Consider the following 26993-nt stretch of genomic DNA (forward strand, 5'->3'; position numbering starts at 1 on the left):
CATCCCTTTTACCTGGACTTGTTATTTTTCTGCCCTTCAGGGTCCCAGGGCTAGGGAGCAGTATTGTTTCTAGACCACTGTGAGCTAGCGTTTCTAGCCTATTTAAGCACTTTTCCAAAAGACATGGAAAGGATGGTCTGTTCTGGGAGCACCACATGTCAGAAACGCATTGGTGAGACAAGTGCGTCCTTTGTTCAAGAGTTTACAGCCCCAGCAGAGGAACAGAAAGAGACTTTGAAGGAGCAGAACCATTCATCTGAGACTTTTAAAATGTCTTTTCCAGCACATTGCCACTGTTTTCTTTACTATAGGGATACATTAAATTCAGTTTGAGAAAACTCATTTAATGTGCTTTCAAAATGCCTGTCTGATAAATTAATCGGATAAAGGCCTCATTTCTCCAATATATAGAGAGAACTGAGCTAAATTTAAGAATAACCAGTTACCCAATTGATAAATGGTAAGAGAATATGAACAGGCAGTTTTTAGAAGAAGAAATCAAAGCTATCTATAGTGTGAAAAAACGTTCTTAATCACTATTGTTAAGAGAAATGTAAATTAAAACAACCCTGAGGTATTACCTCACACTGATCAATTTAGCTAATATTACAAAAAATGAAAATGATAAATATTTGAGGGGATGTGGGAAAACTAGGACACCAGTACACTGTTGGTGGAGTTGTGAACTGATCCAACCATTCTTGAGAGTAATTTGGAACTGTACCCAAAAGGCTACCAGACTGTACATATTGATCCAGTAATGCCACTGCTAGGTCTGTATCCCAAAGAGATAAAAAACAAAACAGAAAAGGACCCATATGTACACAGTGATTTATAGCAGTTCTTTTTGTGGTATCTAAGAATTGAAAAGTGAGGGGATGTCCATCAATTGGGGAATGACTGAGCAAGTTGTGGTATGTGAGGTAATGGAACAGTGTTGTGCTCTAAGAAATGACAAGCAGGATGATTTCTGAAAAACCTGGAAAGACTTACATGGACTAATACAAAGTGAAGTGAGCAGAACCAGGAGAGCATTGCACACAGTAAAAGCAATACTGTCCCATGATTAACTGTGAAGTACTTAGCTCTTCTCTGCCTTACAGTGATCCAAGACAATCCCAAAGGACTCATGAGGAAAAATGTCAGCCTCCAGAGAAAGAACTGGAGTTTTCTGGTTGCAGACTGAATCATACTGTTCTCTCTCTCTCTCTCTGTCTCTGTCTCTGTCTCTCTCTCTCTCTCTCTCTCTCTCTCTGTCTCTGTCTCTGTCTCTGTCTCTGTCTCTCCATATACAAATATATACATGTGTATGTGTATACAGACATATACTCTGTCTGCCTTTTCAAATCTTCTTGCACAAAATAACTAATGTGGAAATGTTTTACATGATTGTTTACTATCTCAGAGAGTTGGGAGAAAAGGGAAGGAAGGATAGAAGTTGCTATTCAAAACTTAAAAAAATATATTAAAATTGTTTTTATATGTAAGTGGGGGAAAGCACAGTATTTTCAACTGCCTATTCTAATAGTCTGTATTACCAGCGATGCTTGCTTTTGATGTATGTGATTTTATAGTAATGAGTGTATTAGGTATTTTTCAGGCTTTGTGGATTAGTAGATAAGTGTCTGTGTGTGTATGTGTTTTGGTGGGAGGCCACAAGTACATAAACGTACCTAAGTATGGTTATTTATAAACTATTTTTGTTTATAGATTATTGTCTTAGAGAGTTTCCTCAGTGCTCAAAATTACTTGACCAGAGCAGTATGTAGTGGAAGTGGAACTTCAGCCCATTGATTGGCAAAACTGATTCTTCGTCCGCTAGACCATTGCTGCCGTTCTTATTTAGAAGTATGGGAAGCTCAGTCCTGGGCAGAAGGACTATGAAGCTCCACTTCTCTTTTTTTAATTTCTTATATGTATTTAACTATTGGATTTGAATTAGCAAGTAAAACCTGCTTTCTGACCTGCAGCCCAAAACATAAATGCCTTATCCCAGAATGTTTGAAAGTGGCTAAGAGGGTTCAGATCGTAATGTGGGTGTAGACAAAGTAGACTTTTTTTTTGTATCAGTTTTATAACTTTATTTTGAGCTTCCAAAGTTTAATGTACTTAATTTCAAGTTCATTCATTACCATTCCAGAATGTATTTCTTCATAATCTTCAGACAGTTAAAAGAAAATGTATTCTGTGTAAATGTGCATGTGAGTGAACCATCAAAATGTCTATTGTTAACTACTTTTAACTATCTTACTGATTAAGAAAATCAGTGGCAACTCCCGTCATGGCCCTAATGAATTAATCTGGATATGTGATATTTTTTCTTTAAACATTCCATATATTGTTTCAAAGTAACTTTTTTAAAGAGCCATCTTAGATATAATGACTGAACTTGTTACTGCGAGTACTGAAAACGAATTGTTAAATAAGCAGTAAAGCTTGTAAAAGATCCTAATGAAGACAGTGTTCTTTTTTACTTCATTTTCTTTATAGCAGCTGAAGTATTTAGAGAGGGAATTACCCATTATTCAAGCAACCCAAGTATTTGGGTAACAAATTAAAAGTTGTAGAAGGATATACTTAGAGGAATAGATGTGTCTAAATCTAAAGTAGATGTAAAGGAGACAAAGTAGAGAGTTCCATTATTAATCACTCTTTTTCCTTTTCAGTTTGTCTCTCAAGCCATATCAGAAAATTGGTTTGAATTGGCTAGCACTGCTACATAAACATGGACTAAATGGTATTTTGGCTGATGAAATGGTAAGTAGCACAGTGGTTTTTCCTTCTAAATTATATTACATGTAGAAATAGTAATTTGAAGCCTGTCTTTCCTGTAATATTAAGTATTTATCTTCACCTTAGAGAAATTTATTTTGTCATTTTGCAGTTTTCCTCCTATTCTGTCACTAGATTGACATTTGTTTTCTTTGTCCTTTGATATTCCTGGATTTGCAGGTGGCCCTGGAGGGTGGGGGGAGGGTTAGACCTCTTTTTTGTTTGACCTTTATTCAAGGATCTGTTCTGGGTACCTACTCTAATCCTCTCCCTTTCTGTTTTGAGACTACTGACATCTTGAAAATCAGACTAAGATTAGTGCTGAGCATCAGTAATAATCCACACACTAATGGTCAGAGAATCCTCCATGACATTTTCTTAAGGTTCAGAGAGAAGATTACAGGATTTTATAGCTTAAAGGAGCTTTCGTGATAGTGTAGTCCAAACCCCTTCATTTTACGAAGGAGAGACTGAGATTCCAAGGTTATTGAAGCTAGTTAGTGACTAATTTACAACAAGAGTTGAGGTTTCCAGATAAGCCAGTAAGATGAATTTTTCAGTTATTTCTCTCATCCTGTGAAACTTACTGCATTTATGAATATCTTCTCATAACAACCTATGTATTTATACATTATCACTGTAGAGCGCATTCAGTCCTGACAGCAACACTTCTAAAGAATAGGTATTTTTGATACAAAATTAAATGAAAACATTTAAATGTACTTGTTTGTAGACTAAATAATGAGTACTAACAGCAGGTAGACATGGAGACTTCAAAATACAGCATTTGCTGCTCCTCCTGCATTTGTTATTTGAAAATATAACGTTAATGATGTTTGGCTGCAATACAGCAATTTCTGTATCCTATTAAGCTTAATAAAACAGAATCTCTACCTTGATGATTGTTGAAAAAACTATGTTACCAATGAGCTTTATCTCACTTGAGGAAAATGTAGTTATTTTGTTTCTGATGACTTGATGTACTATAAAGAAGGTGAAGTTAATAACACTTATACTAGAAAGCTTTGTTGATAATTTTTCCTTTTTAACTATTACCTTATAGGGATTAGGGAAAACAATTCAAGCCATTTCCTTTCTGGCATACCTCTACCAAGAAGGTAATAGAGGTCCTCATTTAATTGTTGTGCCAGCTTCAACTTTAGGTAGGTATTACTGGGGGAAGGGAAATCCACCATTTTTGTTTATTAGCCATCTTGGGTTTCCTTTTTTATTATTTTAAGTGTTTAATATAAAGTCATTGGAGGTGCTGCTCTCTTGTTGTAAAATGAATCTTAATACCTGATTTTATGATTCTACCTTTATTGTTTTCTAGCTTCCTTTTTCCTTTATTATGTTGTACCTAGTATCTTTAAAACAAAATAATTACCATTTTTAAGGTAGTAGCACTTCGAATTTCCATATTTTGATATCGTTAAATTAAAAATCAGTTTTAAGTACATAGTTCTTTTGATTTAATTACTTCAGTCTTAATTCACAGGTTGGCTAAACATTTTCTTTGACAAATATTTATAACTTCTAGTTTTGGTTTATGATTTAGTAACTAATCATACCCATCTTTTTTGATGTTGTCTAAAAATAAAAAAAAACTATCTGAATTAGTAATACCTAAATTATAGACTATAATGTTATGTATGGATATGATATATAGAAATATAGGATAAAGAAAAAAATAAAGATTTATAGAATAAATGGAAAGTAAGCTCAGAGGAGAAGACAGGACCCCTGGGAGGATTCAGGAAAGCCCACTGCAGAAGGCCACTGATGTTTGTTGAATAGGGGTGTAGCATGGTTAGAACTGTACTTAAGGAAGACCACTTTGGTTGTAGCTTTGTGGAAGACAGCTTAGATTGGTTTGAAACTCAAGGCAGGCGGAGAGAGAAAAGGTGGTGAGGACCCAAGGGAAGGTGGGGGCTGTGTGAGCAGAGAACGGGCGCCAGATGGCAAGGATGGTGTTGTGTGAGTCTGAGGCTTTATTGGCTCTGCAGAGGGAAGATACGTGAGCAGTTAAGGATAACACTGAAGTGACTAACTTAATGTAATGAGTTCTTTGGATTTGATGAGTTTGATATGTCTGAGGCATCTAGTGTGAAATGTCCAGTAGTCAGTTGGTGATCCCAGTGGGACTGGAGGTTGAGGATGGTGCTATATATACACATATAGACAGATCTACATAATATATACATACATACATATCTGTGAATCATCTGCATAGAGCTGTTTACTAGGCTGGGGAATCTGTGGCCTTCTGTGTCCTCAAGTGTGGGCCTTTGACCGAAAACAAACTTCACAGAACAAATCCCCTTAATAAAAGAATTTGTTCCATAAAACTTGGATTCAGTCAAGACTGCACCCGAGGACCTAGAAGCCCACATGTGACCTCGAGGCTGCAAGTGCCCATGGAGGGTGAGAGGGAGTAGAGATAAAATAGGGCTCAGGGCATAGCCTTGAGTTATACCCACATTTAGGGAGTGCAGTATGGATGATAAATCCTACCAAAGGAGATGCTTTCAGCAGGTAGAAGGGCAGCCATTTCACCTGCTACTTTGTCAGCTCCAGTGGTTCCATGTTGCCTCTAGGATTGAATATAAAATCAGATCCCTTCATAACCTGGCCCCTTCCTACTAATACTTTATATTCCCCGAAATCCTCTGCCGTGCAGTAATACTGACTTCTTTGCTGTTCTTTGAATAAGACACTACATCTCCCAACTCCAGACTTAGTCACTGACTGTCCCTCATGCATGGAATTTTTTTCCACTTATCTCTGCCTCAGGGCTTCCTTGACTTTCTTCAAGTATCAGCTAAAGTCCCACCTTCTACAAGAAAACTTTATTCACTTTCCCTTCTCCACCCTTTCTCCTAGGGCCTTCCCTTTGTTGATTATCTCTATCTATACATGCTCCTTCAGAGCAGGGACTATTTTTTACTTTTTTTTGTATCCCCAGCGTTTAGCACAGTTTCTGTACAGTGTTTAATAAATGCTAGACTAGGAGACATTGGGGTTATAAAAACCCAAAGTGGAGAGAGGGTCTAGGAAGAGAGGATGATCAACAGTAGACAATTCAGCAGAAAGGTTAAAGATGATAAGTACTTAGAATAAGTAGTTAAGAGATCATTGGCACCTTTGAGAGAATCACTTCATTTGAGTGATGAGGTTGGAGACCAGGCTGCAAAGGAGGTAAAGTGAGATAGTGGAGAGGAACTGGAGTCATCTGAATTATAGTTTTTTTTTCTAGAAGTTCAGCTAAGAAAAGGAACAGAGATAAAGAGTGATAGATTGAGGGAGTGGTCGAGCCTAGTTTAACTTTTTATTTTTTAAAGAGTCAGGCTTGGTTTTGTTTGAAGTTAGTAGAGAAGAAACCAAGAAAACATGAGGTGCTAAAAATTAGAGAGGAGGAGATGATTGAAGGGAGGCAACCTTCTGGAGGACTGGAAGGGATGGGATCAGAGGTGTGCATGGAAAGGGCTTGGTTTACCTTGGCATGAAGAAGGGCTACATCCTCAGAGACTGGGGAATGATGTCAGCAGGTTTGGGGATAAAAGTGGCAAATGGCCGGTGTTTTTAGTGGAGAGTTGAGGTCCTTGACTAAGAGGGTGAGGACGGGGTCTCACCTAGACTATTGCACTGCTCTCCTAATCAGTCTGCCTGCCTCCAGTTTCAAACCAACCTAATAAATACTCCGCATGGCTGCCAAAGTGGTCTTCCTTAAGTACTGTTCTAACCATGTGACATCCCTATTCAATATATGTCAGTGGCCTTCTGCAGTGGACTTTCCTGGACCTTCCAGGGGTCCTATCTCCTCTCTGAGCCTACTTTACATTTATTTGTTTGGAGGTTTAAAGAAAGAAGAGTTGGAACAATTTCTTGGGGAAGCTAAGGAATCAGTTAAGGAAGAACGAAAGGATTGCCTTGCTGCATGAAGGGCCCAGTTGAGATTTGCTAGCACATTTGCAGTATACCTAGGCAGTGCCATTGTAAGATATATGACTAAGATCATGGGAAGCAGATAGTAGGAGTAATCCAGAGTCAGAATCTGGTAAGAGATGAGCTGCGTAGGACAAGGGGCATGGATTCAAGAGTAGAGAACAGTGGAGCTGACCTGGGTAGAGGTCAGGAAGGAGAGAAATAAAGTCAGCTCCTTAGTAGAATGGCAGAAAAGCTAGTTGTCTTAAGGACTAGGTTTGAGAGGGGGGATGCACAGGGAAAGACGGAGTAGTCAGACAGAGAAATAGATCTGAGTGTGTGATCGTGGAAATAGAACATTTGGGGAGTGCCTGAGATACAGTGACAGAGAGTTCATGAGGTTTGAGGACCTTGAAGAGCTGGGAGCTTGGGGTGTCTGAGTGAACGTTGGATTCCCTCAGGGCTGAGGGGAGAAGGGAGTCAGGCATTGAACCCATTTTGAAGGCCAGTAGATGGCGTCTTTCATGATCTCTGTTGGGCTGAAAATTAACAAGAGGAGAGGCTGCCGAATACTGGCAGCAAAGGGAAAGGTCTGGGTGTTTCACTAGGGTCCGATAGCACAGAGGGGATGTTTGATGGTATAGCCAGTGCTGAAAGTCCAGGCATAAAATATCTTGTGGAAGCCTGATCCCCAAATTCAGTTAGGACAAAAGAAGAAATAGAGTTGGGGAAAATGGAGATGAGAGAACAAACTCCTAGACAATGAAGTAACACAGGAATAAGGAGAGTAACTCGTGTGGGGGTTGTATTGGATGGTAGATGAATCAGAACACTCATTCGGTGACTGCAGCTTAATGAAATTCATCTTAAGATGAGTTATGAAGAACTGAACATTGTAATCCAGATGGAACCTGTTCAGAACAGAGTTTAATGGGTCTTTAACTGCCCTAATGCTGTGCCTCTTATTAAAGCCACCTAAGTTTGCATTATCTTTCTAAGTTGCCATACTCTTGACTCATATTAAGTTTGTAATTCATCAAAATCCCCTCATCTCTCTAGGTGTCCATTAACGAACTTTGATAATAATTACAGAATTTTGCCACAAAAACTCAAGCTCAAAGATCTATAGTTTGCAAAATCCCTCTCTCCTCTCACGGAAGTTAGTATTCCTTCTCTCAAGTCACCCACTTACCTGTGCCTTTCCATAAGTCTTCCGTACAGGATCTTCCCAATACACTGGAAATTGAATTGTGTTGGTTTTAATGTTTGTGACTACAGGAAATCATCTATTATTCTTGACCCTTGCTGAATGATAGCTTACATATTTTTTGTCGTCATATATTTCCTTTATGGTGTATATATTATATAACTGTCTGTTATGTAATGTCTCTCAATAATGTATTATAACTCACCATCCTTTGGGTCACCAGTAATATTGAATCTCTTAGAGTGTATGGTTTCATTATTTGCAGCCATATATCATCTCCAGGAATGCAATGATGGTGAGCTTTTACAATAGAAGCAGTTTGAAATTATTTAAAATACTGCAGCTTTCCAACTGTAACAGAGTCCACTCTCTTTTCCAAAATTCAGGTCATTGTTCAGTGAACAACTCATGACTGCTTGTCATATTATCAGTAATATATATTCTTTACTCACATAGTATTTTTTCTGTGTGCGTTGTTAGGCAGGTCTTTGAGTGATCACGGATCTCATCAAGAAGCCCCCATTGTGTTGTAGCACTTGCTGCAGTTCAGACAAAGCCATCTGCAGCCAAGAGCATGTAAAGATTTGCTCCCTGGTTTGACATTTCTCAGAACTTTGAACAAAGTTCACTTGGGGTGTGTTTTTTAAGGAATCTTCTGTGTTCTGAACATCTGCCCAGAAGAACAAATTGGTGGGAAGAGAAGACTTTAAAGACCTATGTTTTACTTTACTCAAATGTCCCTCCTTTCCCTTTTTAAAAATCATTAAACACATACATTGTAGGTTCTTTATTCTTTACCACTCAATCAATTATGTGCTGACGACTGTGAAAGTGACGATAGCTTACATACTACATTGAAGTGGATACTGAGGACAAATTGGTAGAGAAATCATATTAAATTTATAAGGCCCTTCAGAATTTTTTTAAATTGCAAAGGCTAGAATGATGAAAAGTAAAGTGGGAAAACATAGTTAAGGAAGAAGAAATGTGAGGCAAAGACCTATGGGTAACATAGAAACCTCATGCCTTTATATCATGATTTTTAAAAAACTGACATGGTGAGTACCTGCTAATATCGTAACAAATGAAGTAGGTTATATTTTGACTGACTAGAGAAGACTCTTTGATGGTGTGGTATTATTACTGAGTCAGCTGTACTATTCAAAGCTAAGATCAGAATTAGTTAAAAAAAATACCCACAAGAAATAGCAATGAGAAAAAACATGGCATAAATTGAAATAACTTAACCCTGAGTTAAACAAGTAATTAAGAATGAGAAATGGACAACAGAATCATGGACACTGACTCATTTTATTGTGACGTTTGACCGGTAACAAATAAAGAACCTAGAGAGGACTTTATTCAGCAAACATCTGACTTCTTTGTCACACTGAGATGTTTGCCAAAGACAACAGCAGGTCAGAACATCAATTTATTCATAAAATCTTATGATGAGTAATGATGCATCATTATGAGTAGCATTGTTTCAAAGCAGAGAAAAACAAGGATAAAACCAGTTTAAAGAAAGTTTGGCAGGTATCCAACTAAGCAAAGTCACTCCAAGGGCATTTAAGGATCAAAATGGAAGCAGGACAACAACCGGAAGAAAAATGAGGAAAAAATTATAACCAACTTTTCTCCTTTAAGGACAGTGGAACTCTAATGTCACACTGGTTGAAATGGCACTAAAGAGAACAAAGACAAGAAGAACAGCTATATTAGACTGCGTATGTATAGAGAAGATCTGTGTTGGAGGTGACACAATGGTGAACATGTTGAGGGACTGGTATATACAAGGTTTCTCAGAAAGGTATATTGGACCTTATTAATACTGAAAAAGGCTACTGAGAGAGTATCGACAACTACTAACCTTTATAGCTTCTCATCTAAACAGAGTCCTTGAGAGTCATGTACATGAATTGAGGGAATCCTTGATGAGAGTATTAATAAGAAATAAGCAGATTTTTGCAAGTAATATTCAGCAGTGTAGCACATCTTTACCATTTTATAACTAACTAAAAGATGTAGAGATTATAAGATCTTATTGTTTGTTGGTTTTGAATTCTTTTTTCTTTTAGTAGAAGTAAATACTGCTTTCTAAGACCTTACAGGGTCTTCTGTTCAGCAGTCATTTATAATTCCTTGAAAGGTGCCTTAGAACCTGGGTGCACCTGTGATTCCTGCTGCTGGGAACGTTGAGACTGGTGGCTGTCTGTAGTTCTGAGCCTATTAGATGCCTGTGCTTAGGTGACAAATAGTGAGCGCCCAGGAGCAGAGGGCTACCAGGCTTCCTAAAGGAGAACAAACCAGCCCAGGTTAGAAACAGATGTCATAGGGCCCATGAGTGGACTACACTTCTAGCCAAGATAAACTACACACTACCCAAGATAAAAGAAGGAAGGAAGAAGGGAGAATGGCTGATTATGAGCATCAGGCAAGGCATAAAACAGGGAGATAAATATTTGTCAAAGATGTTGGCCATTGTGGTGGAGATCACAGCACATTTTAAAACAGATATCCATGCATAGTGCGGTCCTCCAGATGCTCCTTTTCTTGCAAATGACATCATGTTGATTGCATCAAGCCCTGAAATATTGCAATCTCCTGTAAGATCTGAAATCACTCAAGAATTTAGCCTGACCTTTCACATAAAAGTAACCAAGGTGATTAAGACTGTCTATTGCCTGCATTACAACCTTGATATGAATCGACATCCTACAGAACTTGTCTGACATTAAATCTTGAGTAAGAAAGCACAAATGGACAAGTTGGGCCCAGAGTTGAACAGGAAGAGAATAAGCTGAGATGCAAAACTGCCCATAAGAGCAAAGGAACAATTTTCAATAACATTCTATTATTGTTGCTATGTAATATTCTCCAAAGAATTAAAAGGATATATCACTCAGGGGACAATAGAGAGGCTCAGGGTGAATATGCTCAGACGGCTACACATAAGTAAATGAGGAGTTCTAAAGAAGAACATCAAGGAAGTGTGTAATTAAAAGAAAAGATGGGCTGCTCAGAGATTGAGAGTGAAGGATGGTAGGTAGATGACCAGTCTCACTAGCACCCTTGCAGTATCAGAAGAACATGAAGATTGGCAGCACATTGGATGGATGTGGACAGACATTGAGTAGGAAATGGCAGGCACAAAAGGTTTGCATATGCCTCACTGAGGGAGAAATCCTGATGCATTGAGATCGTAGACTCATGTGGATTGAGTGCAGAGAAAAGTTTGAGGGCCGATATGGAGTAATAAGAGTAAAAACTGAAGAATCAAGAGATCATATGCTAATTTCTACTGTTTAAAAATCCAGCAAGAAAATCTGAAAAATACATGGCAGTAAAAAAAAAAAAAATGACAAAGCAAACAGCATCTTTGTTTAAATTAATATACATTTTTTAAAGATGAATTTTAAATAATGGAGTTTGTGGTTTTATTTTGTTTGTACATTTGAATATTTGGATTTTTTATATAGAATTTAGAATTATTTTTTACAATATTAGTGATCTAATGGCATAAAGCATCTTAGCAGTATACAGACCTCTTTCATATTTTATTCCTGTACCATATGCCAACCTTTGCATTTAAGTCACTGACTAACAAGATATGCTTTCAGTTAATTTGCAAGAACTTGCCCCTTTATTTCACTTTCTACTGTATGCATTGCAAAGGGTGTTCCTGATAAGTTGAAATTACTTTCATTTCTTAACGGTTTTATTTTTTTTTGGTTTGTTTTATGGCTCATCAGTTAGCTTTTTAAGGCATAATTCCACATGTCCTGTGAAGTTATTATTCTTATATTTGAAAATCAACTGCTTTATTTGTCACTAAAATGTAATTAGGTGATTTTAAGTAAAACTCATTTACAATAAGCTTGTGTATCACAATATTATGTGAGTCCATTATAAAACCTATTACTGAAAGTAAACGAGTCCAAATTTACAGACTAGCGTGTTAGTTTTTAGTTTTTCTATATTTTCTATTCCTTTTGTGGTCAACTTACTGTTGTGATTAGTCTGCTGGTGAAGAAAGAACACAAAATTCTAGGAGTCCTACTTTACTCCCTATTAATCTTGCCAAGATTCCTAGAACTTTAGTTGAAAGAAAAGTCTTGAAGTTTTGTTATCTTGAAGCAGTAATGATTTCACTTGCAAGGCAAGTCTTTATGTTGTGTATCTGATATATTAAATTTTATGACCTATTTCTTGGTAAATATTTAAAACATGACAGAATTCAGACATGTAAACTACTTTTGTAGAATAAGGTTAATAGTTTTCATCTGTGCATAATAAAAATTCCTATTTGATTTCAGTTTATGGTAGAGTAGTTTGATGACTTCTTAAATTAAGTGATAGTTAGGCTGGAATTTGTTCCGTGCATCCTCTGTGGCAGGAACAACTAACAGCTCCTTTTTTGTTTTGTAGACAACTGGATAAGAGAAGTTAATTTATGGTGCTCTAACCTAGATGTCCTCTTTTATTATGGTAAGTATACTTTTGTATTGCTTCTGACACCCAGAATGAAAACCTCCAAGTCATCTTTCCCTCCCATTTCTTCTGCTAGCCTTCTCTCTCCCGATTGTCCAGATGATGCTCCTAATGCTCACACATGACACTACAGCCCAACTCAAAGCTCTTCCGCGTTTCTCTTTTGCCTGTGTGACAATACAAATGCTGCTCAGCCCATCTCATTTGGCGCTCACTGCAGTCTGGCTCAGACTGGATCGTGTTTTCATTCCTCCTCCTTTTCATGCTTCGTTATGTTCCAGCCAATCTGGACTGATAACTGCTCCCTGCACTTGCCTGCTTTGAAGCATGTGCTCCTTCCACATCCCTGTAAAAATCCTTGTCGTTTTTCAAGGCAATATTCCAAAGTAATCTGTGAAGTTTTCACCAATATCCCATCTCAAAAGATTTCTCTCAGCTCAGACTTCGTTGTGACATTTTTGTCTAGAATTCTTGTGGTAGATTCTACCTTAACGCACACTTGCTGGTGTACATGTCTTATCTCTCTGATCCAGTGATAAGATTCTAAATGTCTTGAAGATAAGAACTGCCTCCGCATTTTATTCTTTGCATGGTTGCTTTTGTACTTTTGAGTGTGTGAAGTGGGAGGGGATCCAGACCTATAATTTAATTAATCTAGGGAATGTCCCCAGGAAGGAATCTCATTCCATCACGATTTAAGTTCCTTTGCATCCATTCCCACAGGCAGTATTTGTACATGGCCTGAATGGAACCCAGGCCTTCCTGATTCAAGGTCAGCCCTTAATTATGTACTGCTGTCTCTCACTAAGCGTCATTCAAAGTATTTAATTCACACAGCTCTAAGTATCTAAGGCCACATTTGAACTCAGGTGTTCCTAACTCTAATCTGGCACTGTCTTTCAGAAACCTTCAGCCTGTGGTCAGCCTCTTTCCATGATCTCCCTCCTCAAATTCCTTCCTCTGTATTTCTCTATTTTCCTCTCTGTCTCATTTGTTTGTGTTATGTCCCCCAGGAGAATTCCCTAATGATACTCAAGGGCAAGGACTCTTTGGTTCTTGTCCGTATTATATCTCCAGACCCTACCAGAAGACCTTGTGTAGCCTGGTTATTTAATTGAAGTATAGGGAATTAATACTATTCATAATTTATATCTACTGCATACAATTTGAAAAGATAATTTTTCCAAACACATTTTTATTTCTAGGTTCTCAAGAAGATCGCAAGCAGCTTAGATGTGATATTCACAATAAAGTTGTAGACTTCAATGTGATTGTGACGACGTAAGTACCAAAATTATTAGGAAAATTGACAAAAGAAATCTAATCTAATAGGTGCAGCAGCATGATTGTGATTTTGGTTTATTTGAGGTCACTCTCAGGTTGGGTTTTATCTGTTCCGGTAGGACTTTTCACCTCATCTTTCCAGTCAGCAGCTCCTGGCGTGACAATGTTAATTATCTGGTTACATGGACATTTAGTCAGCAGAAGACAGGCTCTTTGACTTAACTCATTGCACTACAATTGTCTTTGTCTGTCTGCCCTCATCACTCATATGCTCACTTACGGGCACATCTTTGAGTAGGTACTTATGCATGGTAGTCAGGTTTTTAAAAAAAAAATGTGAATAAAACTTTGAAGGCAATAGGAATTACTAAGCAGTGATGTGGCCGTTAAACATAGAACTTAATTTCGTTCATTGATTTCATTAGTGAGTATATTTACTCCACCAGATTCAAGTCCTGTCTCTGGTTTTTCATGACAACTTTTTCAAGAGTCTTGTCTAACATGCTAGCAGTGTTTCTCTTAATAATTTTAATAAATAATACCTGGCACACTAGTGTAAAACTAGATTTAGAGTAAATTTTTGGTTGAATGTTGATCTTGGGGTGCCAGTGTAGCATTTGAGTCATCCATCTTCTGTTAACTAAATCTTGAATATTCATTTATTTAATTTAACCATTTGGTACAATTTTGTTGTGTTACATTTACTCCGTCACTTGATGCCTGGCTATATACTTCCTTATAATTGGTTAGAATTCACTTAATTCTTCAAACAGTTGTTGGTTTTATTATAAAAAATTTTTGTCGTTTCTGACAGAAGGATATTCTCTTCTTGCTAAATTTTGTTAAAATTTTGAACATAATTCCTGTCAGTTTGTCCTTAGGATCGCACAAGAATTTATCTTCTATATTATCCTGTAGCAGCGCGCTCCTATTCTCTATTTTATGAGTACTATATAATTGAAAAAATTGTATATAAACACTATTAAAATATATATACTTCAAAGAAACAAAATCTGATTTTGTCACAGAAAGACAGAACTGTCTTTACCCTGTTAGATAAAGCCTTTAAATTGTCTAATTTTTTTTAAGTTTTCCTTATTTTTTCTTTCCATTTTAGACTGACTACTCTTAGCTACATAGTTTATAATTTGAAACATTATTTAATAAATTAAGTGCCTAGAATTTTCTTTTTCCTTTTTGTTCCTTTATTAGTAGTTTTTGTCTTTATCATATTTACTTCTGAGGGGAATACTCCCCACTCCTTTCCTAATTAATGTAAATGAGTCAGTGCTTCCTTTTGGGTGAAATGTTTTATAGGATTTACGGATCTCTGGATCGTCTAAACTCTTAGAATGCTGTCCTATGATTTCTATTCGCAATAGGTACAATTGTGCAATTAGCAGTTCAGATGACCGCAGTCTATTTCGACGGCTGAAACTTAACTATGCAATCTTCGATGAGGGCCACATGTTGAAGAATATGGGCTCTGTGCGTTACCAGCACCTCATGACCATTAACGTATGCAATTCCTTTTCTGTTCTCAACAAATTACAAAATTTTAAAACTTGCAAAACAAATGTATAAACTTATATGTAAAATGTAACATGAGTACAAAACCTCTTACCCCAGTACAGGACAGGAGTGCCATACCTCCTTGGAAGAAAAGGGCATAAGTAGAAATGTTGATACGTTTTTCACAGTCACCTTAAACACTGAACAAGTTTAGACATGAAATGTTGATCTGAGTGATTTAAATTAAATTAAAGTGATTTAAATACTCAGACTCCTTTTGATAGAAAGGGAAATATGCATGTTATGGTAGAAAAACTACTGGCCAGAGAGTCTGGAGTTTTCAAATTGGCTGTATTACCAATTAGTTGTGTGACTGTGGCTAAGTTATACAAGATCTTTTGGAAGTTGAAACTAGGTGATTGATCTGTGATGTCCCTCCTGGAAAAAATCACTAGCACATTTACTCATGAGGTTTTTTGGGGTTGGAGGTGGGGTTGTACATGTGTTTATTGGGGGGTGGGGGAGTGCGTGTGTGTGTTTTTAAAATACCTAATTTCCATTTCTCTTTTTGTCACAGGCAAAGAACCGCCTGCTGCTTACAGGCACTCCTGTTCAGAATAATCTGTTGGAACTCATGTCTCTGCTGAATTTTGTCATGCCGCATATGTTCAGTAGTAGCACTAGTGAAATCAGAAGAATGTTCTCTTCCAAAGCGGTAAGCGGAGAGCACATAACACATGTATACATGTATATCCAGGGCCAGTTTTCATTCCTTATCTCTTTTAGTTTTAATTTGTTGAGGGGAAAGCTTAAACCATTTAGAAGTAGTTCTTGGTGAAACAGATCTAACAAATTGGACTGTTAACTATGGCTCTTTGCCCTCGTATGAACTGTGACTGGAAAAGTGTTGGAAAATGAAAAGTCTCTAGACAGGAGCAGCACATCTTTACCAGTAATACGCCCAACAACATCATCTTCATTATTTGTCCTTATTGCAGAAGGAAAGTGCTGAGTTGGCGCATAGGTTTTAAATATAGTTTGTATAATGGAAGTATCAATTTCCTGTGGTTCCTGAAATGTAGAAGCTATAAACGATCTAAACTATAAAACTATAAAAATTCAAACTAAAATACTTAACCAGGGCCTCTTTAAGAAGCAAATTACAATCTAGACATTAGCTCTTGTCTGTAGTCAGTTGGGGGTATTTGGAGAAAGAGGGAAGGCCCTCTTAGAGAGTAGGTGTGGGAGAAGCCAAGAGGCTTGTATCCATGAGTGTATTTGAATGCTTATTGATAAGCCACCCGTATGGTCAGGATTTTCTAAAGTGATTACGTTTTCTTCCATTAGAAGTCAGCTGAAGAACAAAGTATATACGAAAAGGAGAGAATAGCACACGCTAAGCAAATTATAAAGCCATTTATTCTGAGAAGAGTAAAAGAAGAGGTAATCTCTTCCTGTGTGTTGGTTAACAGTGTTACATGTTGTTTTATTGAAAGTAAGAAAACTTCTCCTTAAACAAAAATGCTATTTTATTTTCTTAGGTCCTGAAGCAGCTACCTCCCAAAAAAGATTGTGTTGAGCTGTGTGCGATGTCGGAAAAGCAGGAGCAGCTGTACTTGAACCTCTTTAACAAAATGAAGAAGTCCATCCACGGCATGGGTATAACCTGGCTGTGACAATGGGCTTTATATCCTGGTTTATGGACGTTTGTAGCTTTTGTGATTGCATGGTAGCTTTTGTTGGTCTTTATCTCACTGAACTAAAAGGCTTTTTAAGAAATGGAATGTTTGCTATCATTAAAAATAATCGTTCGATTTGAATTTCAGCATGTACTTTTTAACTTGCAGAGAAAAGCTCAGAAATGGGCAACGTGATGATGCAACTAAGAAAAATGGCCAATCACCCTTTATTACATCGACAATATTACACAGCTGAAAAACTCAAAATAATGTCACAGCTGATGTTAAAGGTAAGAATGAATGATCCTCTTCACTCTCCAGCCCACAGCACTTAGCTTAAACTATAAATTCCAAATTTCTTTACTATATGACCTTAGATAAAAAATAAACCACTAAAGCTTTATTCTGCTGCCCTCCCCTCTGTATTCTGGCCCTGGGTTCTTGAAGCTTGTGCCACGTCAGCCCAAGCTCTGGTCTTCTTTCTGCTTCACTCAACCAGTTATAAAAATTCTAATAGATTTTTATTAATATCTTTAGATTTTGATAATCACTTAGATTTCTCCTTGTCTCCTACTTTTTCCCCTTCCCCACAGTTGTCCCTTATAATAGAAATTAAAAAGAAAAGACCAAGAAGAGAAAAAAATTCAGCAAAACTGATCATTATGTTGAAAAATCTGATATGCTCAGTGTTGTAGGCTTGTGGACCTTCCATTTCTGCAAAGGATTATGGAAGGCATCTTTTAGCCTCTTCTGTGGAGCTGCCCCTGTCCTGGTAATTTTGTAATTATCATTTCTGATTGGTTTGTAGAGGTTCTGTTGTCCTTGTTTGCCATGGACAGCTCTGCTTACTTCATTTAAGTCTTTTCGTGCTTCTCGCTATTCAGTATGTTTCTAGGCAGCTGAGTGGGGCACAGGATGGAGTCAGAAAGACCTGTGAACCCAGCCTCAGGATCCTCCGTTGTAAAGTGAGGTTACAGCGCCTGCCTCCCAGGATTGCTGTGAGAAGCAAAGGAAATAATGCTTAGAAAATATGTAACACAGTTACTGAAACATTGGAGGTCTTGGTTTCATGAAGGGAGTTCTTGACTGAGTGGCCTCGTTGAGTTCATCGTCTTTGTTTGTTTCTGCCTACCTGTAGGCAGTGTTACTTCTTTTTACACCTCTGCCAGAGAAGGAGCAGTGGAAATGAAGGATTTATTTTATCTTCTCTTAGCTTTTATAAATGTTAGTGAAAACGATTGATGACTTCAAGGTTATTACTCTTATTGAATTTTGCTGTTTTTTTCCCTTCTGCCAAAGGAAATTGAACATTGAGAAAAACTAGCAAAGTGTTTTTGAGGAGTTTTCACCAAGTTAAAACACTTTTTTCATTTTACTTAGTTTTTGTGACTTATAAAACCAATTTAGGGATATCCAGGTTCCAAGGTGTAAACATAATGGTTATTTGATTGTAATCTTCTTAACTTTTACTGTCATTAGGTCACTAATGTAAAGTGTAATCTAAAAGGTCACTGCTTAGTGCGCTTATATCAGTGTGCAGAATTGCATCTGAGAGAGTTGTGCTTTGAAGAACATTGTCTAAATAGAGTAATAGGTTACGACTGAAGTTTCTGCTTATCTGTTGAGTCACTAAACCAGTTTTCTTTATCTGATCCTGAATGAGTTGCATTAAAATGATGTATAATTTATCTGCAGTGTACTTGCCTTGTACCCTGGTATTAGTCTTAGTTATTTGATTAGTGTAATGTAGTTTAGATCTGGCACACCCCTTAGAAGTCATTGAGTCCAGCCTCCTCAGTTTACTGATGACAAGGCTGAGGCTCAAGATTGTGTCTTGCCCAAGGTCACACAGCTAGTTAACATCAGAGGCAGGATTTGAATCCACATCTGCTTGACTCTGTAGGCTACAGCATGCTACCTTTCAAGGCACTGAGGAAATAGTTAAGATTAGTTTCATATGATCATATTGTAAAGAATACTTTGAAATAAAATTTTCTTTTCTTTTGAGGAACCTACTCATTGTGAAGCTAATCCTGACCTGATTTTTGAAGATATGGAAGTCATGACAGATTTTGAACTACATTTACTTTGTAAACAGTATGCACATATCAATGACTTTATGTTAGACATGGATCTCATTTTGGACTCCGGAAAATTCAAGAAACTAGAATGCATTTTGTCTGAATTAAAAGAAAAGGTATTATGGAAAAATTAGTTGTTGTACACTTCCTTATTTTCCAGCTCTCAGTATTAATATTATTGGTTTGATTTTTAAAAATAAAATCTGCCACTACTAGTACCACCGCTTTTTATAAGATAATGGGACATTACAGATTACTACAGACTGTTTTACTACAGTCTTAGAATTTTGTTAAAATGGTAAAATCACTATTATTGAGGGCACAGGCCTTGTCTAGTATGTGTCCTTACATGTAATGTACTCTACATCTTCTGCGTCAGTAGGATTGCATTTACAGCTCATTATATTATGGTAGCAAAAATCAGATCACTAGTAATATTGCAGCATATGGTGTGTAAGTTAAAAATTAGAAGAAAAAGTAGTTATACAGTTTTCACAGTTTCTCAGTAACTGAAAATAGGTATAATTTAAGTAATATTTTAAAAGATAAGGTTTAAGAAGCAGAACTAGGTGTGACAGTGACCCGGTTTTGCTTTTGGAAAATTCTATTTATGCATTTGACTTTTTGCCCAAAATTCTCTGTCTTGTCCCTCTCCATTTCCTCCAAGTGCTTTTCCTTCCTCTCATTTTCAGTCTCTCCCTGTCTGTTATTGCCTTCCTATTGCATAGGAAAAAGTGCTCTGAACTCTCCTGTGCTGAAAATTGTTGAAAAAAATAACATTTTAAAAAACCTTTATTTGATCTTGCCATCCCCTCAAGCTGTTGTTCTGTTTCTCTTCTCTCTTTTGCTTCGAAATCCCTAGAAGCATCTCCATTTGCTACCTCTTTCATTCTCACCTTCTGCTCACCTTCTCACCCTTACAAACTAGGTTTCTATTCCTCCAGTCAACTAAAATTATTCTTTCAAAATTTGCCCGTTTTAGGTGCTAAATCCAGTTTTCTTGTTCTCCAGATGAATTTTGTTGTTATTTAAGCTCTAGGAAGTATATTTTGTAGTTTGGTATGGTATTTAATAAATCAAATTAGATATTATTGTCATTTTTATTATATTGGCTTGCCTTACCTATGAGTAATTACTATTTCTCCATATCCAATACAGATCCATCCAATATAAATCTGTCTGTACTGTGTCCAGTAGAGTCATATAGAAAGACTACCAAGTATTTCATATTTTCCTTTGTTATTTTTCATGGAATTTCTCTGTCTTCTTTGTTTTGTTGTTAATATACAAAAATGCTAATGATTTTGTGGGTTCGTTTTGTATCTTGCAGCTTTGCCCAATGGTGGCCTTTTCTCAACATTTCAGTTGCTCTTTGTTGGTTTTAACTTTCAGCTATGCTCTTCAGGAAACTGTTTCCTTCTTTGACTTTCCTGACACTCCTTTCTTGGTTCTCCTACGTGTCAGATCCTTTGTCAGATCATCAGTCTGGACCCCCAAGTATGGGCACCCCCCCAGAGCTCTGCCTTGGGGCTTTCTGTCTGTGTCTCATCTTGGTGATTTATTTAGTCAGCTTCTTTGGATGCAGTTATCATCCCTGACACATGACTCCCAAATGTCTTAATTTTCCTTTGGAGTCCTTGCAGAGTGTCCCCACCCGAATCTCCTGTAACCATCTCAGATTCAGCTTGTCCAAACTTGAGTTCATGGTGCTCTCTGTGCCAACTTGACTGTTTGTTCTGATGGTACGTCTGGTTTATAACGTCTGAGTCGTCTTTGACTCTTACCCCTCTTTCAGGTCCCTGTGTTTGATTGAACGCCAAGTGTTATGGATTCTATTCCAGGATTCTGCCTTGGATTTAACCCCTTCTTTCCTCACTCGTATGGCTGCCATCCTGGTTCTTTCCTCTTGTCTTCAGGAGCCTAGACTAACAACTCTGTAACTGGCCTTCCTGCCTTTACTCCTTCCCATCTTCGGTCAAGATAGCTTTCCCACAGTGCAGATGAGTATTTCACTTCAGCAGTTGCCTGCTGTTGCCTCTCACTGCTGACTGTGCCCAGACTTTGGTCATGCCATCTCCTGCATCTCTTTATTTGCATAACCCTAAATGCATTCTCCTCTCTGCTTTTCAGTCCTTTGTTGTTCTTCAGACTCACTTGTCACTTTCTTTGTGAAAACTTCCCTGATTCTTTCCTTCCTCCTCTCTCCTTTTAGTATCCTATTCCTCTTCAAATTACTTTGTTTGCTATTTATTTGTATACATGCCCCATCTACCCACACATCCTCACCTTGTGCCAGGAAAATAGAAGTTCCTTGATGGCAAACTTTTTTTTTTAATCCCTGTCACCTAGCATTTGCATTATCAAGGAATGTTTGTTGAATTGAGATAGGTTCTTATGTATTTGCCCTTTTTTTTTTTTTTTTTACCATGAAGGAGAGGGTAAAGCTCCAGTAGGGTTAGTGTTGCATTGGTATGTGCTGTAAGACTGCCTACTGATTGTAGTAAAGATCCAGATGTTGCAAATCTTTACATGCTAATGAAAATTATAATTCATTAATTTGTGTCTGCTTTCTCTTCAAAGGGTGACAGGGTTGTATTGTTCAGTCAATTTACAATGATGCTGGATATCTTAGAGGTTCTTCTAAAACACCATCAGCATAGATATCTTAGATTGGATGGGAAGACGCAAATTTCTGAAAGGTTGGCATTTTTACTTCTAGAATTAGAAATTTATTTCTTTAGCAACATATTGTCTAGTGTGTTTAGAACATTTGCTATGGATTTTGTTATTTTTAGTCTTTTAAAAACTGCAGTTATAAGCATAAAAGTTTCAGATTTCTTGTATTTGTGCTATTGTTAATTTTAAAACTTTGGTCATGTTGTTTAAATGCTTTTTGGGAAAAGATTATAGGAAGTATTCCAAACATTTCTAAACCTTAGCATATTTTCACCTAAGTTGAGGAGTCAGTTTTCTAATAGTAATTATTAACTCTTTTCCGAGTATTTTGTCCTTGACAGCCTGTTAGTACCATATTTATGTACACTGGCTGTATTGAGGATACTACTATTTCTTATAAGTCCTGTGGAATAATATTATTACAAAACTAAAATCTGAACTGGAGCTTAGTGAAATTTTGTACCAGTGCAACCCTTGGAATAACAACCAAGAAACAGTTATTAGTTGTGGACAGGGAGAGCCAGGACCCACCCAAAAAATATTGACAGACGGCCTTTAATTCAGCTTTGTGTTCGAGCGCCTGTGATTATGGTCATATTACCATGGCAGTATTTTGGCTGGCTCGTAAAGGAGAATGTCATCACTGAGAACAAAGCATCTGTCCAGGTCTTTGTGAAACGTCATGGCGCTACTTCTGGATGGTTCAGCTGGCCAGACGCGTTAACCTTGCTAAGATGGACTTTGTAAAGGTCTCGGTGGAGGAGATAGGAAATGGAACTCAGGGAGATGGCAGCATTCAAAGTTTTGACAGCTACAGTACATACTTTGTTATGTAGTTAGTATCAGAACTTTATCCAAATATTATGTAATATCCACAAAGCTTAAAATATTAAAAGATATTACTATATGAAGGTGACACTAATTAATGTGTGTGCTTTCAGTACTGTTTTTTTGGTAGAGCTAGATTGAGTTTATTCTTACATACCCAGCTATTTGTCCCTGCGTTGCTTCAAGTGATACAAAACCTTTTGAAGTAGTCAGTTTACTCTTCGTGGCTTATGTCAGTAATTAAAGCCTTATATTTGGCTTCATTAGTACTATATAATAATCTATTTTAGGCAAAAATATTTTTTCATTTGTACTAAGCATTTCAGAATTTTTCAGAATTTCACATAAAATTTTCCAGTTCATCGGTGTCCTTTTATCTTTGATGTCTTAACTTCATGATTTAATTTTTAGAATTCACCTAATTGACCAGTTCAATACAGACATGGACATCTTTATATTTCTGCTATCAACAAAAGCTGGCGGACTTGGGATAAATCTGACCTCTGCAAATGTTGTTATACTTCATGATATTGACTGTAATCCATACAATGACAAACAAGCTGAAGATCGATGCCATAGAGTAGGTCAGACTAAGTAAGTAAATGGAATATTTCCTTCTCTGCCCTGCTCTGCCCTCCCCTTCTTCAGCAACTTACCACCTCCAAGGGGAAAAAAAGAAAAAAATTATTTTAACAATATGCATGCTCATGCCAAACAAATCCCTGCGCTAGTGGGGTCAGAGAACGTATGTTCTCCCTCTGTTCGGAGGTGGGTAGCATGCTGTTGCACAGGCCATTTGGAATCAGAGTTAATGATTACACTGACCGGAGTTCTTGAGTCTTTGTTTACAATGTTATTTCATTCTCTTCATTTCACTCTTCATCATTGTATGCAAATCTTCGTAGTTTTCCCTCAAACCATTTTGTTTTGTCTTTTTTTACAACATGATAATCTATTATATTAAAAAAAAAACATGATTTGTTCAGCCATTTCCCAATTGATAGGGACCTCCTTAAGTTTCCAGTACTTTGCTGTAACAAAGATATGCTATAAATCTTTTTTTTACTTGCACAAAATGTGTCGTCCCTTTTCTTTAATTTCTTTGGATTTTAGATTTGATAGTGGTATTGCTTGGTCAGAGGGTAGACATAGTTTAGTAACACTTGGAGCATAATTCCAAATTACTTTCCATGACTTATAGACCCGTTCACAGCTCCATCAACAATGCATGAAAATGCCTTTTTTCTCCTGCTCCTACACTGGTTGGTGTTTTCCCTTTTTGTCATCTTTGATAATCTGATGGATGTGAGGTGGAACCTTTCAGTTGCTTGAATTAAAGTTCTTTAATAGTGATTCGGAACGTTTTATTCACGAGGTTGTTAATAGCCTTGAATTTCCTTTGAAAATTGCCTGCTCATATATCTTGACTATTGGGGAATGGGTCTTTTTCTTGAAAATTTGAATCAGTTTCCTAATTGTCTTTAAAATCACTCTTGTCAGAAACATACTGCCAAAAAGGGGGGAAAAAACCTATTGCTAAGTTTTTTCCCTCAAGTTAATTGTTTCCTATGAAGACACTGAAAGCCCCCCTGAGCTTGAAAGCATCCTAAATTCTCTCCCCCTTATCTTGGAATACCATAAAACTTCCCCCTTATCCTGGACCACAAAATTCCTTGTCTCCCTCATCCTGGGTCACAAATTTTCCACTGTCTCCCTTATCCTGTTCTTATGAAAACAAGCCCCTGTTCCTCTGTAAATGGCTAGTCCTTCTTCTAGGGCTAGCCTGCTGCTTTTGCATCAATAAAGCTCCCCTTGGTTAGGAAAAAAAAAAAAGTTAATTGTTTCCCTTTTAATTTTAACTGCATTTTGTTTGTACGCAACCTTTTTAATTCTATGTAATCAAAATTGTACGTTTTACCTGAAGTGTTTTTCTCTTGTTCCTTTTGTAGATGTGAAATTTTCCCCTATCTATAATTGGGAAAGAGATTTTCTAATTTGTTTATGATGATTTTTTTTAATGGTGCAAGATGGTTGGAGTGCCAGCTTTTGCCAGACTGCTTTCTACTTTTCCCACTAATTTTTGTCAAATATTTTTTACCCCAATAGTCAGGATTTTCAGTGTATTAGACACTGTGCTAACATGCTTGTTTGCTTTTGTGGCTCTACCAATTAATACTTTGGTAGTTTGGTATGGCGCTGAGTAAGTAAATTAGGTATGATTGTCATGTAATTGGCTGAAACTATCAACTATTCATCTTATGTAAGAAAAGGTCTGTGCACTTTTTATCAGATTTGATTTGATTTTTTCAAAAAAGACATGGCTTTATTGTATACTCAGCACCACACCTAAGCTTGTTAGTTGTTTCTGTGAAAATGCAAAAGTATCACATCAGCATTTAGTTCTATGGAAATAAAACGTATTTAACACAGATAAGAGTGCTAATTTGTCATGTTGCAGACTAGTTTGTGTCAGATGAAAACGGTAGCTTTTGGTTGGGTTTTTTTAAGTACAGCATGGATACCAATAACCTTCCTATCAAACAACATTGATCAGAGCAGTATTGTCTTGTGATTCGAGTAGATACGTAGTCTTGATATAATAAAAATTCTCCAAGATAATATTTGTTTTGATTTAATTGGTTAAAAATACATCGCTATAGATTGCATTTATAACCTGCAGACATTGAAGATGAAATACAACATCTAGCCTGAATGGAATATTGGCTGAAAAATGCTGTTTGGGGCCCAGCAAAGTTTAGGAAATTTGTTGTAAACTAATCCATTTTGTCAACTCTTCTCTCTTCTGAAATGTGCTTCAATTTATTAAAGTAGGTTTTGACTTGAGTGGTACTAAGAAAGTTAAATTGTTTCTTTGAATGACAGGGCAAAAGGAGCATGACCACCTTCCAAAAGTTCATTCATTAGAATGTTCTAACCGTAGAAGTTGCTGTCTGTAACTTCTGCCCACTCTTCATGCTCCTGATTGATTAACAGTTAAGAAGAATGAATATTATAATGAGAGGTGGACCTGTTCTGATGTGTGGCTGGGGAGTTTAACCAATGATGCTCCTCTCACTCGAGAGCATGCCCAGACCCTGGCAGTGTAGACAAAGGATTCATACTCCACCCCAGGCCTTCCTATTTGGGTGGGCTCTGCCTTAAGTTTGAGGAGAAGATTAATCAAATCCCATTATCAGCCATATTCTTCAGATGCTGATTTGACTTAGTAGAAAATTGAGGGAATAGGAAAGGGAAAGCATCCTGGATCTCCCCAGTGGGAAGTGGGAAGAGGTAAATAGTCATTTCTGTCACACGTGAAACTTCTGACACAGACATCTTCTGTTAAAAGCCTTCATTAAATTTAGCATAGTAATAACAGAAGTGCCTGGTTCAGGTGCCCTTTGGAACTTTGTGTTTGTACAAGTTCAGGCGATGACTTGTCTTCCTGCTTTTTTCCCCATCTATCACTTCTCACTAATTCGTTACTCTTCCTGCCCTCCCTCACCTCATGACAAATAAGCAGAGCCAAGTAAACAATCTGCTGGCCGCATCGGGAAACCTTTGCTCATCTTACACTTAAGTACAACGTATCTCTCCCAAGAAGTGAGCCCTGGCAGCCTTCGCCCCTGTTGTCCTTCCAGGCACTGCCTTCGTCGCGTGACTTGTCCTGCTGCTCTACGCCTGTCACTCGGCGTCAGTTCATCTAATTTTTCCCCTGAACTTTTTCTTTCATTTTAAATAGAATCTGCCAAGTGTTTGAAAACATTTTATTGAATTGTCTTTAGAAATAAAAAGAGCTAATTTTTCATGAGTTCATATTAACTCAGAGATTCGGAAGAGACTTTAGATATCATTTAGTCCTTTCCCCTTCATTTTAGAGTTAAAGAAACTAAGGACAGTGAACAGGATGCTGGCCACGGTGGAACTAGAACCGAGGTCTCCTAGGAATATCTGAATTCTCCATTACAAGTGCTCTCAGAGACTTTTGTAATAACATACACTGTGTGTCAGTAACTATAAATTTAGATAATAAAAATACTGTCCTTCCCCCCCTTCTGATTTTAGAGAAGTACAAGTCATAAAGTTAATAAGTCAAGGAACAATAGAAGAGTCCATGCTCAAAATCAACCAACAGAAATTGAAACTAGAGCAAGACATGACCACAGTGGATGAAGGTAAGTTACTGGTGTGCTCCACATGGCTGGGATTAGATGAATAAACTAGTAATAGTAATAGTCATCGTTACACAAAGGAGCTGTTTTCTACTTTAGTAACTTGTTCTTTAGACGTTTGAGTTATAAATTGGAAACTTAAGTGAGCATTGTGTAAAAAGTTGGAAACATAGTTTAGTAATAAGAATTTTAAAAAATTTTAGTGACTTAATCCTGCTTATTGTATATCTTAATATAGGTATTGATATTGTTATATGGTGTGTTATGTATAATATATTATAAATATTATGTACAATAAAAGATGTCTGTTATTTATTTAGCACTTTAAGGTTTTCAAAAACATCTTATTTGGTCCTCACAACAATAT

At 37.1% G+C, this 26993-nt stretch overlaps 2 protein-coding genes across 5 annotated transcripts in view; one reads left to right on the top strand and one right to left on the bottom strand.

The window, feature by feature from the left end:
* The window catches only part of SMARCAD1 (SNF2 related chromatin remodeling ATPase with DExD box 1), an 81545-nt gene that overhangs the window by 52837 nt on the left and 1715 nt on the right, over window positions 1–26993 (top strand). For all 4 annotated transcript variants that reach the window (XM_072622914.1, XM_072622913.1, XM_072622915.1 and 1 more), the window contains 13 exons: window positions 2667–2757; window positions 3836–3935; window positions 12332–12391; window positions 13600–13675; window positions 15061–15196; window positions 15768–15905; window positions 16538–16633; window positions 16732–16849; window positions 17038–17159; window positions 18878–19066; window positions 21531–21649; window positions 22866–23048; window positions 26520–26629. In XM_072622914.1, the coding sequence (XP_072479015.1) occupies window positions 2667–2757; window positions 3836–3935; window positions 12332–12391; window positions 13600–13675; window positions 15061–15196; window positions 15768–15905; window positions 16538–16633; window positions 16732–16849; window positions 17038–17159; window positions 18878–19066; window positions 21531–21649; window positions 22866–23048; window positions 26520–26629 (1538 nt within the window). The remainder of the gene's footprint in view (window positions 1–2666; window positions 2758–3835; window positions 3936–12331; window positions 12392–13599; window positions 13676–15060; window positions 15197–15767; window positions 15906–16537; window positions 16634–16731; window positions 16850–17037; window positions 17160–18877; window positions 19067–21530; window positions 21650–22865; window positions 23049–26519; window positions 26630–26993) is intronic.
* Window positions 17726–26993, bottom strand: part of HPGDS (hematopoietic prostaglandin D synthase) — a 47958-nt gene continuing 38690 nt past the window's right edge. The window contains exon 6 of the mRNA XM_072622920.1: window positions 17726–17865. Within this exon, the coding sequence (XP_072479021.1) occupies window positions 17815–17865 (51 nt within the window). The 3' untranslated portion in view covers window positions 17726–17814. The remainder of the gene's footprint in view (window positions 17866–26993) is intronic.

This window comes from Notamacropus eugenii, chromosome 7, assembly GCF_028372415.1.
Source record: "Notamacropus eugenii isolate mMacEug1 chromosome 7, mMacEug1.pri_v2, whole genome shotgun sequence".
In the NCBI taxonomy this organism is placed as follows: domain Eukaryota; kingdom Metazoa; phylum Chordata; class Mammalia; order Diprotodontia; family Macropodidae; genus Notamacropus; species Notamacropus eugenii.